The sequence below is a fragment of the Nicotiana attenuata genome, unplaced genomic scaffold, assembly GCF_001879085.1.
Source record: "Nicotiana attenuata strain UT unplaced genomic scaffold, NIATTr2, whole genome shotgun sequence".
Taxonomy (NCBI): Eukaryota; Viridiplantae; Streptophyta; class Magnoliopsida; order Solanales; family Solanaceae; genus Nicotiana; species Nicotiana attenuata.
Window position 1 is genome coordinate 156,262 of NW_017672257.1, and position 14,364 is coordinate 170,625.

At 36.2% G+C, this 14,364-nt stretch overlaps 1 protein-coding gene, 1 long non-coding RNA gene and 1 pseudogene across 3 annotated transcripts; 2 read left to right on the plus strand and 1 right to left on the minus strand.

Annotated features, from left to right (window-relative positions):
• The first annotated feature begins 2,150 nt into the window (after positions 1-2,150).
• Positions 2,151-6,064, plus strand: LOC109212490. Its single transcript, XR_002065864.1, has 4 exons — positions 2,151-2,352; positions 4,562-4,599; positions 5,293-5,398; positions 5,823-6,064. It is a non-coding gene; the product is annotated as an uncharacterized LOC109212490 (long non-coding RNA).
• A 1,256-nt stretch (positions 6,065-7,320) lies between these two features.
• LOC109212488 lies at positions 7,321-11,318 on the plus strand (annotated as a pseudogene). Its single transcript, XR_002065863.1, has 4 exons — positions 7,321-7,877; positions 9,659-9,819; positions 10,247-10,453; positions 10,591-11,318. The product of XR_002065863.1 is annotated as a calmodulin-binding protein 60 A-like (transcript).
• Positions 11,319-11,836: 518 nt separating this feature from the next.
• LOC109212489 (NAC domain-containing protein 78-like) lies at positions 11,837-12,954 on the minus strand. Its single transcript, XM_019376138.1, has one exon. The coding sequence runs from the start codon at positions 12,820-12,822 to the stop codon at positions 11,905-11,907; it is 918 nt and encodes a 305-aa protein (XP_019231683.1). The 5' UTR covers positions 12,823-12,954; the 3' UTR covers positions 11,837-11,904.
• Positions 12,955-14,364: the final 1,410 nt, after the last annotated feature.

Here is a 14,364-nt window from a genome sequence, read left to right on the forward strand (position 1 = left end):
AAATACTGTATCGGGACTCTTATTTGCTGTCCTTACAATTCTTCACGATCTTTGAGCTTTAAATACTGTATCGGGACTCTTATTTACTGTCAGATTCATTCCTTTGATTCTTCACGATCTTTGAGCTTTAAATATCTTGAATTGGTACGAGGGTTGAATGACTTGTACGACTGCTCGTGCCTCTTCTATTTACCTTGCTCGTATCTGTTGTTGCTCGTACCTCTTAACTAGCCTTAATTCTTTGATTGTTTGACCAGTCTATGTGTCATGACACTTCATCTACAATATGCAAACTAAATTTTTTCCAATACAACAATAAAAACATCAGTATCGGACAAACTAGCTGAAACAATGCTTTCACTGACAGCAGACCAAATATATGAAACTACCATTGCCAAGGTGCATATACTGACAACTCTAGAATCATTTTGCACTCAAAATTAATTTACAGTCTTCACTTTACTAATTTTGTGGCAAACGTATTCCCACAGAAACAATTGTTACATGTTGAGGATATCAAAGAACACCTGCTAAACAAGTTGTTCAAAATTCATTTACAAAAAACATTACTTAGAACACCAGATAGACCACCCGGTACCTTTGTTATCTTATCTTATATGCATAAACAGATTGTCTTCGGCCTGACAGAGTCTTCAACACCAGCTACTATTGGCGAGCGAAGTAAAATAAAGGTAGAATCAATAACTTCCGAAGAAGCAAATCGCACTCCATCAACAGAAGATGGAAACCCAAGCAAGAAACCAAGCGTACAATTACCAAGTCCTCTGCAAAAATAATCAGGGTTACAGATTGATACTTGATAGGCCATACTCTTTTTAAGAGCTTTTAAGTAAGTTACTTTTTGTGTAAGAACAAAACAAAAAAAGGTGCATCTAATAAACAACCGCAAACACAAACAATAAGTTCATATATAATCAAAGTTTTGTCGGGTAAAAAAGGAACAACATTGTTTGTCCATACATTCATGCATTCTAATTCTTTGTTAAATGATTTGGCAGGATGACATTTGGAAATCTCAAAAGAATTAATATTGCCTGTTTTTACACTACTTAATGAACAATTAAGTTGACTGCTCTAAATTTCTGTCCACTATAATGCTTATTTTATGTCAAAAAGTAGCCTTATGGATTTTGCTTATATTGTACTAAAGCCTATGTTTCTCACATTGCAAGACAATTTCAGAATTTTTTTAATAATTCAAAACAAAATCTCTGTCCAACGTCTTTACAATTCTTGGTCCAAATTACATATTGCCAACTACTATTTTACCCTTTAACTCTCAATTTGTTCTTCATGCAGATGCCTCATCAGATTTGAAGTGCAACAAAGGTCGCCTCAATATTTTTTGATAGCCTACAACAGTTGTAATACTTGCATTAATGACAGAATTTGGTCGTGTTGTTTACTACAGTATAATTTTTCACATATTGTGTAAATAAGTACATAGATTGTAAACAGTACAATGTTTCACATTTTGTATAAATGGGAATGGCTACGCAAACTGACTCTTATCAAGGCAGATTTTGATGATGTTGTTTACTGCAGTACAATCCTCCACATTTTGTGTAAATAACTATGTGGATTTTCATCAACTGTTTACTATTACCTACGCAAACTAACTCTTTGAATAATCTGGTAAACCCAAGTAGCTCCCATTATATGTACATTTATGTTTTCATCGTACCTCCAAAACTCCAAAGGTTTCATCATAGCTTTAATCCAACAATGAAGCCATAATCCAACAATGAAACCATAGCCGTATACCTATACAAAATAATATACAAGTTAAGCGAAGTACTAACATATTAACTCTTAAAACGAAATATTTACTATGAAGACCTAAACTGAAAATCCTTCCGCTCAATGTTACCCTTACGGTGACAAGATATCATAATATATAACAAAAAGTATAACATTGTTGATGTTGGGCCCGGTAGCCCGGGCTAATCCTACTAGTACACTTACATAGAAGAGCGCAGAAGTTGCTCTCGGTCCGACATCCCTGCTTGCCGACCGGGGGTTACGTTGGTCATTTCAGTCTAATTTTGTGTTAGATTCTCTATTATGTCCTTGTATCTGATAACGCACGCTCCTTAAATTAGCGAGGGTTACATAGTCATTTTATACCTACAGCTTTATCTTATGTGATTCTCTCTCTTCATTATTGTCAACTTATTCTCTGCATATACCCGTTCCTCCATGGATTTTGAAATACTTTTGCAATTCATAGCTTAAATTAAATCAACTTCCATTTTATGGAGCTCCACCATCTTCTTCATAAGATAAATTGGGGTTTGGACTTATTCCCTGCTCTAACTTTGTCGCATCAAGGTAATCATTTTGTATTAATTTACTTTCCTGATCTATGTACTACGAGGCTTCATCTCCGTTCTTCATCTGGTAGGAATTTGCATTTTAGAGAAAAAATCTGTTTGACTTTCCCTATTTCGAATTTACATAGTTGTCGAAGCTCTGAATGAATGGGTTTTTGCTGCTTCATTGGAACTGAAGAAAGGGGAGAAATTTACAACGGTGCTTACTTTGAATTTTAGGGTTTTTTTACGGGAATTTATTGTGAAAATTGGTGTGGATTTCAGAATTTTTACGGAAAATTTATTCTGGAAATTGGTATGTAGAAATTGTTTTTATTATTCTTTGTGGCAAGAAAGGGGGGGGGGGGGGGGGGTTCTAAAGATTCTGTGTGTTGAAGATTTTCTCGTATTTGCATCGAAATAGTGTTTTTGAATCTCTAATTTTTGGTACAATTTTTTTAAATTTGGTGGTAATGCACTGCCTTGGCAAACCTTTATATCTAAGTTTGAATAATGAAGCTTTATTTGGACGAAAATACCTTCTCAACATGATCAAACACAACGACATCTTAGTATTGTGCAAGTGCTACTTATGCTGTTTTCAAAGTATAGTCTACAGCAGGTTAGATTTTTTTTATGCCTTTGTAAGAAATACTTATATTTGGAATGCAGAGTTGCACAAAGAAAGTTAAGGGAGTGCGACACCAAGTTATCTTTATTTGTTGAATGACTACAAGCATAAGTATATTAATCTGCATAATCTTTTGTTACTAAGGAATGTCAATTAAAAGCATTTTGCTACCTCTTGCCTTTTCGTATACAAGTACGCTAAACTTTGCTGAGTAGGCCAGCTGTGATATAACAATCCACATCCACCTACAGATATTTCTCATTGCTTTTCATGGAATTTCATCTGCCTTTTGTTCTGCTATGTGAATATCAGTACTTCTATTAATATCAATACTTCTACTGACATCTGTATCTTCTCCTTTGCTTCTCGATTTCTCTCGATGGTTTTGCTTTTTGTCAATATCAATACTTAGGGTGAAACTCACTCCATCATTGTACCGGCTATTCTTTTTATTTACTTTGCTTTCTATTTCCTCAGTAGCATAAGAGAAGAAGTTGCAAATAGATCACTTCTTCAAACGATCAACCTTATATGGGCTGGTAAATTGTTAAAAGGTGGTGATGGGACTGAGAAGTTAAGCCAATTGGTTATCAAATAAAAAAACCAAAAATATTCAATTCACAAATCCGTAGTCTTTTTGAAACACGGGCCCTGAAGCTTATTTATGTTTCATCCTTAAAGGTTATCACCAGCTTTACAAATTGCTCTTGTAGGCCATGCTGCCCTGGTATCTTGGAGACGTTTGAGCTAATCACATTTTCTATTTTTCATACTCTTAGTATTTAGTTACTTTCTCGGGATATTACTAATCTCAGCAAACTTCATTATGCATTTATGGGAAAATAACTTAAGTGTCTTGGATATTGTGTCATCTGAGCATGTGGTCATATGTGGTCATCTGTATATACATGGATTAGTCCTGCCTAGCAAAGTTATATATATGCATTTAGCCTTTAGGTGACTTATCTGTATAAGGACATGTAAAAGTGATTTTTAAAGTCTACAATGAGGAGCAGCGTAGGAGCTTCCAGCAAATATGGGACTGATATGTGGCATTCCAAATCCACGTCGGATAATCTGTGTTCCTTTGTGTGTTTGTATGAGTGTTTTGAATCTCCTTTTGTATTTTTTCTCCTTTTAGAATTTGTCAAGTTTGAATTCGGTTGTGAACAAACCATTTTATACTTGAAGAACTCAATTCGCATTCAAAATATTCCCTATCGAGGTAGAGTTCCTCTTTCCTAAACAGGAAAGATGTGGTTAGGTGATGATTCAAGCAAAATCTTAAACTTGTATATTAGACAACTTTCTACTCATGCACAATAGGTAGTTTGATCTTCACTACCTATGTTGATGATCTTCCTGCAATATATTTGCCTAGGCAGGATGTAATTTTTTCTTTCCCTTCATTTTGGCATCTAAAATAACCATTGTTTGATTTAGTGAACATCATAAATATTGTTCATTTCTCTTCAGATTGTGCATACTATGTAGTACAATCAGAGATAACCAATTTTTAGTTAGCTATATCATCCATTTAACTTCAGACCCAAGTATTTTTGTTTATCAATATCACTAAGAAGCTCTGATTTTACAGGTCAAAATGAAGTTAGTTAACCCGGGTCACGCTCAAAGGTGGGTTTTGCAAAGTATTTTCGAAATTTTTGTTTTCCCTCTTTTGATAGCATTGTGGAGTCCAATAATCAAGCTGTGGGCGAAAAATGACCAGCCCCCAACAAAATTCTGTACAAGTGTATGGAATTTGTCTATTCTAATACTGAAATAGCATAGCAATGATGGAAAAAAATAATAGACAGTATTGGACAAACCAGTGCTTCATGTTTCATGGTAACTTTGTGCTTCAATGCATGAAACTCAAGCTTCAATGAAGTCATTGTGCTTAATAAGCGTGAAACAGAGACATCGAGAGGTATTTTCCTTTGACTATAGTTTTAAAAGATGGTATCCCTAGATAATAAAACTTACCAATTTGATATTGTCTCGCATAATCATTGCACCATTCTTATGGATACTCTTTTTTAGAAACTATAGTCACGTGTTAGAACCCCTCCTCTGGACAACTGTTCTAAAGAAGGAAGTATTTTCACTCAGCCGATAAGAAAATTATGTTCTGAATTCACTCTCAATATCAAAGTCTAGAAATTCTCCTCACTCAAAAGGAAAACACCTATTGCTCTAAATGTAGGAAAATTATGATCAGGCTGAGTAAACTAAAAGCCATGGCACTTAGGTGTCAAAATAAATATCCCATTTATAGTCAGTCGATTCCTCTAGCATAAACGTTGACCCATCTTTTCTGCTTCGCAGCTAAAACAACAGAAACTTCAGTAGATTCAGATTCAAGTACATCAAAAACCAATGAGTCATCAGAAGATCAAGATGATCCGTTGAAGAAGTTAACAAATTTTTCTAGGTAAATTTCTTGATATTACTCTTTAATTAGGATTTTTCATGAAAAGTATTTAGTTCTTGGATAGATGCTTATATTGTTAGAACCATGGAATTCACCTACTTTCCATTTAAACCCACGGGTAGAGCCCATTATCATTAACCATATAAGTGATTTTGCTTTATGAATTGAGCAAACGTGCCAGAAAATAGACATTACTTACATTTACCGAGCCATGGTAGACTGACAACTTACTTGTACGTGTATGTTTTAGCTTGGTGTTGTACTTTGGTTTAAAAATAAATTTTGCACCATTGGCATGGTCTTAATTCTGCAATAATTGATCTATCCACATTTTGGTTTAGTTTCCCTTAAACTTCAAGTGCTGTAATTTTGTTTTTCCTATTGCCAATATATCTTGCTCCTAATTAAACGTTTGTGATCGCAGGTCTGTCCTGAATGGTGCACTAAAATGGTTAAGAGACAACCTGTAATCCTCAATTATAGGATGCTGCTTCATACAATCCTCTTTTATACAGCAATGACATTGAATTTTATGATCCTCAGAATAACGTCTATAGGATCTTGCAGCACTTTATCTCTTAGAATAACTTTTTAATTGTACCATCCTATCATGTTTGATGTATCGAAAATCCTGCTGGTTTTGATATTCCAATTTCTTTCTACAGATGGAGAACTATTTCATTGGCACCGGAATACTTGGGAAAAAAAACAGAATGCTTAATGTGTTGGGCCCGCACACGGGCATTCTTTATCTAGTTTGGACATAAGAGTGGTAAAATTTCAAAAAAAGTGAAAAACAATTTTAATGAAAATGGTATTTGAAAATTAGAGTTGTGTTGGACATGGATATAATTTTGGGTTGTTTTTAAAGTTTTGTGAGTAATCTGAATGAACATTTTGAAAACCACCTTTTTGGAGTTTTTCAAATTTTTGAAAAATTTCAAAATGCATCTTCAAGTGAAAATTAAAATTTTTATGGCCAAACACTGATTTCGGAAAAAATAAAAAATATTCGAAAAACATAAAAATAAAATTTATGTCCAAACATGCTCTCAGATTGTTTTTTTTCTTATTACATTTTTCATAGTTACCTACACCTAATTAAAAAGGTAGGCTATTCTTGAATTCCCTTTATTTCAGATATTCGGTGTTTTTGAACGAAATATTTTGTGAAAAATATTTTCAAATGAAAAATGTGATACTTAACTCTTTATTTAAATACTTTTTTTAATTCGATATTTATGTACGTACAACATTTGAAGATGAATAGCTCACAACTAATGCACAAGGTTATAAAAGAAGGAAAAAAGACATAACCGGTCTAGAAAGTCAGGGCCGCTGTCACGGCCCATTTCCATAATAGGTTGTGAGGGCACCCGGCACCGTTGCCAGGCAAGCCACTGCGGAACTTTTCAAACATCTTATATTTATTCTATCAGGATTTAAGAGAAATAACCACCTTAAATTAGGATTTAAGACTAACAGAGATGGATACCGTAAGTAACATAATATTACAAGTCCAAAATAAGTCTACCAATGTGTGTGTGCCAGAACCTGGTGTCACAAGCTAAGTCGTTTCCATTATTCCTATGATTATACTGTTTATTGACCGGTAGGTGCCTTGACTGTTCCTCGTCACTACTCCACCGAGGTTAGTCTTGATACTTACTATTTAATTAAACTCNGCAGGACGATTTTAGTTGGGATTGAAGCGACGTACTATTATTAATGCTTACTTTTTANGTATCAAGTTTTTGTCTCTTTTGAGGTTTTTTCTTTAACGTGTCTTGATTAGGTTCGATCGGGAGAGTAAATACAGTTTTAACTTGAGCTTACAGGTAAAGAGGAAGTTGAGTTGGCTCTCAGGAGTACATGACCACCATTTAACGGTATGCAGTTGGACTCCATCATTCAAACGCTACATGCGCTTCATGCTTTTCTATTATGACTTAGTCTTGCAAGTTTTTTTTTCCGATTTGCACCTCTTTAGGAATTGTGGGAAAGATGTATACGCTTGTGAACTTAGAAGCCTGAAGCTGAAGTTTTTAGATGTCATTTCGCCCCCAGTATTTACTGGAACTCGCATAGAAGGAGAGGAATCTAGTTTGAAAGTAGCCCTGGTTGATGCTCATACTGGACAAGTTGTCTCAAGTGGTCCTGAATCCTGTGCAAAAGTCGAAATAGTAGTACTCGAGGGAGATTTTGATGGGGATGATGGGGACAATTGGACTGCAGAAGAATTCAAGATAACATTGTGAGAGAAAGGGAAGGAAAGAAACCTCTCCTTGCTGGGGGATGCATTTTTGTATCTCAAGGAGGGCATTGGTTAGGGTGAGTGATATTTCATTTACTGATAACTCAAGCTGGACAAGAAGCCGTAAATTCAGGCTAGGGGCGAGGCTTGCTGATAGCTTTGAAGGAATCAGTGTGCAAGAGGCAAAGACGGAATCCTTCATTGTCAGGGATCACCGCGGCGAGTGTGAGTTCCTGATATCTATTTTCTTTCTACAATGCTGTTAGATGTATTAAGTGACAGATTTTTCTTTTCAAAAGTTGTGAACTCTAACACTAAATTCCATTATAGAAGAGTGCTTGACTTGAAAGGTGTTAGATAGTGTCCTTTTCACATCAGCAATCTGCTTTCTATTGAAGGCTTCCTAGGGTGTATCAAGTTTGACTTTAATCTCTATTGCGGATAATCTCTGTAGTACTGTCTTTAGATTTTATCAATTAAGATTATAATTATCATTATTAATTCAAAGCAAACAATCAAGTCTACTGGTGTGGGACAGATTGCTCATTGATATTTTAAAATCTTGTGTTGTGTACTGAGCAATATGCTGGACTTCTGATTTTAAGTGACAGACAATAGGAATTGGGGATATGATATTGGCACAAAACATGCTTGAAAGTCTGATTAGAAGCAAAAAAAAAAAAAATTGTTTTGCAATAGTCTGATTAGAAGCAAAAATGTGCAGTGTAATAGGTGAAACATCCCATCATCGTTTAAAACTTAAATTGTTTTGAGTTCTTGAAGGGAAGAGTGTGTTAGAGAATATTTGTAGAAAGAGTGTTTAACATCTTGGGATGCTTCAAAGAGAAAATGGGTCAATATAAATTGGGACGGGGGAGTAGATATCGTGTTACGTTTCTGACTTAATACAAAGAACCATACTTCCAGTGCGGATAATGCAGAGATATTAACACACAGGAATAAAGCACTACGTTTATATGAGTGAAAAAGAAGTAAAATAGTAGTAAGTTCTTTTAGGAAACTATTCAATTTACAAGGTAGCTTATACAAGGTAAGGTAATGGAAATGTTGTTTTGCTATCTGTCTGGGATATGTTATATATTTTTATGCTTCATCTTGGGATTTTATACCTTAAATGAAAAATTTTATGTTACCATCAATGTCTCATTCTTGCCATAGTTTGACATCAACCATCTTTTTTTGGCCTATTTAAATTATCTAATGCATTTGGTCTAAATCCTTGTTCAGTTAACTACACTTCCCACTGTTGTTTATCATTCAGTGAGACAAATGATACCGAGCTGGCTAGTGAATGCTCAAGTATTAGATTTTGTTTCTTTTCCCTCATGTAACTCACCTAGAGTTTGTGGTTTTAAAGAAAAAGCTAAGGCGAATACAGAAGCCTTGAGGCAGGAGGTGATCTCATGTGACATTTTAAATTTGTCTTAAACTTAAACAACACCCATCGGAGAGTAGGAAAGTTGACATTTCTATACCGGTTAATGATAGAGAAAGCGGCTACTGTAGTATAAGGATATAAAGTTGCTATTGAAAGAACCAAGGAGTAGGCAGATAAAAGTTCTCTACTAAAGCATTAGGCAGAGCGAAAAAGGGAAATATGACAGAAGAAGACACTGAAAGGGTTGACCCCTCTTCCATCTCAAACGGAGAACAAAATCTCTAACTCATCTTTTGTATGATTTAAACACCATATTGGAATTCTTTTAGGTAGGTGGATTTTTGAAACTGTTAATCAAACTGTATAATGAATCTGCAACATATTTAGAAACGAAAACCAAATTAAAACTCATTTATACTGAACTTAATGCATTTGTCGGTTTCTTGAGGATTAACATGGTAATGAGCTGTGCATAACTTGCGCCTCAGAGCAAATTAGAGTCGATACTTGGAAAACACAATGAATGAGATTGTGGTGGAAAGGCTTCAAATAATTCTCAAGTCAAATATGCAACATGGCACTATCTAACTTCCTGCTTTATTTGCAGTGTACAAGAAGCACCATCCTCCTTCTCTTTCAGATGAAGTATGGAGACTGGAAAAGATTGGCAAGGAAGGAGCTTTCCATCGACGTTTGAGCAAGGAAAGAGTCAACACAGTGAAAGATTTTCTGACTCTCCTCTATCTAGATCCTACAAGGCTTCGGAATGTGAGTTCTACTGCAACTGTCTTACATAGATAAATGGATTTAGTATACATGTTGCTTAAATGATACATCTATTTTTTTCCTTGTTGAATAGTGTAACAAGCATGACTGTGATAATGATGGACATATTTCCTAATGTTTGTGATTCTTTGGCAACCTCTGTTTTTCTTGGTTATGCTTGTTATTATTTTTCCTACCTTTGTTTCGCTTAGTGTGTTTTCTAGTTAATTGCTTTACTTAGTGGATTAGCATCTTCTTTGAGCATCCTCTGTAATCCTTTAGGAGTTCGACAACAGAATTTTGCCTGGTTACACTCTGCTGACATTGCAATTTAGAAATTTGATAAATCTAGGTAAAAATACTGACGTGCTCTTGCGGTTTCAACAAGATTGACTAATCTTTTAAATCCTTTTCCTGGGAAATCTTGCAGGTTCTTGGGACAGGTATGTCCACCAAAATGTGGGAAGTCACGGTAGAACATGCTCAAACATGCTTACTTGACAAGAAAGTGTACTTGTACTACTCATCTGGATCTGTACAAAAAACTGGTGTGGTTTTTAACATCGTTGGACAAGTGATGGGGCTTCTTCCAGAGTGTCAGTTTGTTTCTGCTGATAAGTTGTCCGAAACTCAAAAGGCATGTACCTTTAATAAATAAGAATATTTGGTTTATTGCTCTTTTTGTTTCTTCACGTACCAAGGCTTGATTCTTGATATGTTTATAGTTGGCATCGCTCCTAATAGGCATTGACTCCCATTCGTTTTTCTTTTCAGGATGATGCTCGTAATTTGGTGATTTGTGCGTTCAGACACTGGGAAGAAGTAGTCTCTTTTGAGGATGAGTCTTCTCTTATGGATTGGGTTATGCAAATTTCCGCTGTTCAAATCTCCTCAAACTCATCCATGATGGGCAGTTCAGATGCCAATGACAATGTTTTAACTTCCCAGAAGATTAGCAGAACCGACTATCAGCATTTAAGTGCATCAACACCTGATATCATGCCATCCTTCTGTTCAATTGCTGGTTTCAGCAGCTTGGATGATTATGTCTTGCATGGTATAGACAACATGGATGTTAGGTTTGACCAACCGTTAAATTTTCCCGGTCAAGACGCCGACTCCTTGATGGCTGATACTGATTCTATAACTCCACCATTTTGTGAGGGTGATCATCTGCCTTTCTTCGACACTGACTATTCCCTTCCCAGTCCAAACTTTGCACCATCACCTGATCTACAGTGTGCTGTCAACAGCTTTCTTGCTCGTAGTTCAATTCTTCCCCCAGATAAAGCTCAACGAAGATGGAAGATGCTATTTAGTGTTCTAAGGTGGTTTTCAGTAAGGAGGATTGTAAACAGAAGAACCATCATATCTTGAACAGAAGTTCTCACTATGCTGAGGCAAAAGAATCTGTAGTAAATTGCTGCCCGGTGCAAAATTGTGTGCAGTAGTAGAGTCACTTAAATTTCTTGTGGACATATGTGAAATTGGGCAGTTAGCGCCAATCACTTAAACTTTTGAGTCTTGTGAATGGGTACACAGTCCTTGGCGCCAATCTGATGAAAAGTTATGTATATATTAGATCGATGTGTAGTGACAGCAGCTACCTTTGCTGCATTATTTATTTTGTGCAAGGGCATATTTCCATTTTTTTTTTTTTTTTTTGCGTTAAATTTTGAATGGTCAGCATTATAACAGTGAATTACTAACGACGGAGTAAATGAAAAAAGTATCGCGAAAAACTGGACGTTCCCTTGCTGACGAGCCTACATCTAAACCAGAATATTGCATGACTGACTGATCTTATCCAGCATCTTGATCTTGCCATCCTGAAGGCAAATAACTTTTTCTTGCACACAGATCTCTGGCGCTCTCTGTTTTTTCTTTTGAGTTATTATCAATTCGATAGTGTTATAAAAGAGTTCCTGGACTCTCTGTTCAGCCAAAAAAGGTACACAAGTGACATTAAAGAATAATTTCAATACCCAGAAAGAAAAAATAATAATTGCACTATTGCAGACATAACATTCAGTTGGGCAAAAAATTTCTAACAAATATCAGACGTTAACTTTTTACATGCCTATCTATCTAGTAGAATTGGTACCACCAATCATCTGGAACAATGTCTTCTATTCCATTCATTAGTGTTAGTTCCAAGAAGTTACTGTTATCTGCGTTAAGATCTGAGAAGTCACTGTTATCTGTGTTAAGATCAGCTTCAGCACAATATTGCTCATGAATTCCAGGGAAGGATAATTGACCATATGCTTCTTCTTGTCGGCTCGCTGCTGTATTTGCTTCTTCTGTCATCACGTACACTCTGTTGGTGTTGGCCCCATGATTCTCCAATGTAGCTTCACCTCTGTCATAAGTGGTCAAAATTTGGCTATTTTTGTTAAGTCCTCTCAAATAGTTATCCTGTTGTTCAGCATACTCTGCCTTCATAGTCTGATCAGGTTCACGCAACATAGCTTCTATTACTTGAGCAACTTCTTGTTCCTCCATATTAACCCCATTCTTCCTATTTCTCTCTGTTATGTTCTTCTTTATTCGGCAGAGAACAATATCTTGTTTAGGAATATTGTTTTCCCAGAAGTAATCATCCCCCACGTAATATTCTCTCATCAACCAATTGATTTTATCTTGCTTTGATCCTTTACTACTCCTAGTTCGATAAACATAACTTTTTCTGAATCCCACAACAGTTCCCTTACTATTCTTGATAGGATCACCGCCGGTTTGGGCTTTCCATGTCCCGTTGGCGCAAGTTCGGCGAAACCTTTTATGTGATTCCTTCCGCTTCTTCAAAGGAGAAATAAAGTAGGCAATTTTCTCTTCAGGATGATCAGAAATCTCCCATGGTGGCCTGTCTCCATAGATTTCCCCAAGTCGAATAGGGCATTCACTGGGCAAAGACTCGCCCTTCAAAAACTTTTTCAGAAAGTAGATCAACTCTGCATCAGTAGGGTAAAATCGATCACTGGGAAGCCGTGATACCATCGACATGACAGTCTTTGATTTGCTATTATGAATAAAGAAATTAAAACAAGAAAGAGATAAGAATCGCAAGAAAAAACAACCCTTCAATGATCTGCAAGTTCTTTTAACGAGTCAGAGATTGACTCTGCTGTGAAAATACAGAGAGAACTAAGAATTGGAGAGAGTGCTATATATGAAAGAAATTTTTAACTCGCAGTGAAAACAGAGAGAGAAGGCAGAATGAATTACTATTATTATTATGGAAGAAGAACCTGAACGGCGGTTCTTTATAAAGGACTTAGGTTTCTAAAATAAATCCGAAGGACTAATTTTTTAGGAAACGATGGAGTTTTAGGAAAATAATTGTTGTTGTTGGTCNTGAGGAAGAGTGTTAAAGCATGAAGGGTGATGCCATGCATTGTTTGTTTATTGTGAGGAAAGAGTGTAAAGCACGAAGGGTGATGCCGTGCATTGTTTGATTATTGTGAGGAAAGAGAGTGAAGCACGAAGGGTGATGCCGTGCCGCACGATGTACCATTCCGTGCCGATTCTATTGATTATATGTGAGGAAAGAGAGTAAAAGCACGAAGGGTGATGCCATGCACATTTTATTTTATTATTACTTGGTGAGGATGAGAGTAAAAGCACGAAGGGTGATGCCGTGCACCTATTACCGTTTGTTATGATTTCTTATTATTATCAGTTCAAGTGCATTTAATTGTCTTATTCCACTATCACTGTGATTCTATTTGTTGACATTTCCTTTTATTGTGTTACTTGTTATTATTGAATCAAGGTATCCTTGTGCAACGTCATGTCTTGAATTTATGCCATAATTGTTACATGTTTATGTGACTTAATTGCTACTTGACATTCGACACATTAAATACTAAATTTCCTAATTGCTCCTTAAAGCCCATAATTAATTGCTACTTGTCATTATTTGTTTTCCTCAGTGAATCATAATTATTGTGTACTTGTTGTCTTATGAATTCGTATTAATTGTTGCGTTTATTAGAGTAAATTTTATCCGGAAGAACTGTTGATATAATGAAATGGGAGGGGGTGGTACGCCTACCACGAGATTTGATGAAATGGGAGCGGGTGGTACGCCTACCACGGAAACATTGAGAAATGGGATCGGGTTGCACGCCTGCAACGAGATGTGTACAGACAGTGAAATCTGCTTTAATTTTCCTTATCCGTGTTAGGGATAATTTATTGATGTTCTTTATTATTCTCTTGAATTTCTGTATTATCTATTATCCCCGAAGCATGTTCCCTTCCCATTTAAAATGGTTATTCTTGTTATTTTCCCGTTGTAGATATATATATTACTGCACAGGTTTATGTGGTAGTCCGATCTAGCCTCATCACCACTTCGCCGGGGATAGGCTACGCACTTACCAGCACATGGGGCCGGTTGTGCTAATACTACACTCTGTGCTCTTTTGCACAGATCCAGGTACCGGACAACAGTAGTAGCTCGGGAGCCAGCCTGCAGTCCTCCGAGACACCGAGGTAGCCTTGCAGGCGTCCGCAGGCCGGTGTCTCCTCTATCCTTATTTA

Excerpts from the sequence above, each read along its gene's own strand:
- LOC109212489 (XM_019376138.1), bottom strand. The coding sequence starts at position 12,822 with ATGTCGATGGTATCACGGCTTCCCAGTGATCGATTTTACCCTACTGAT.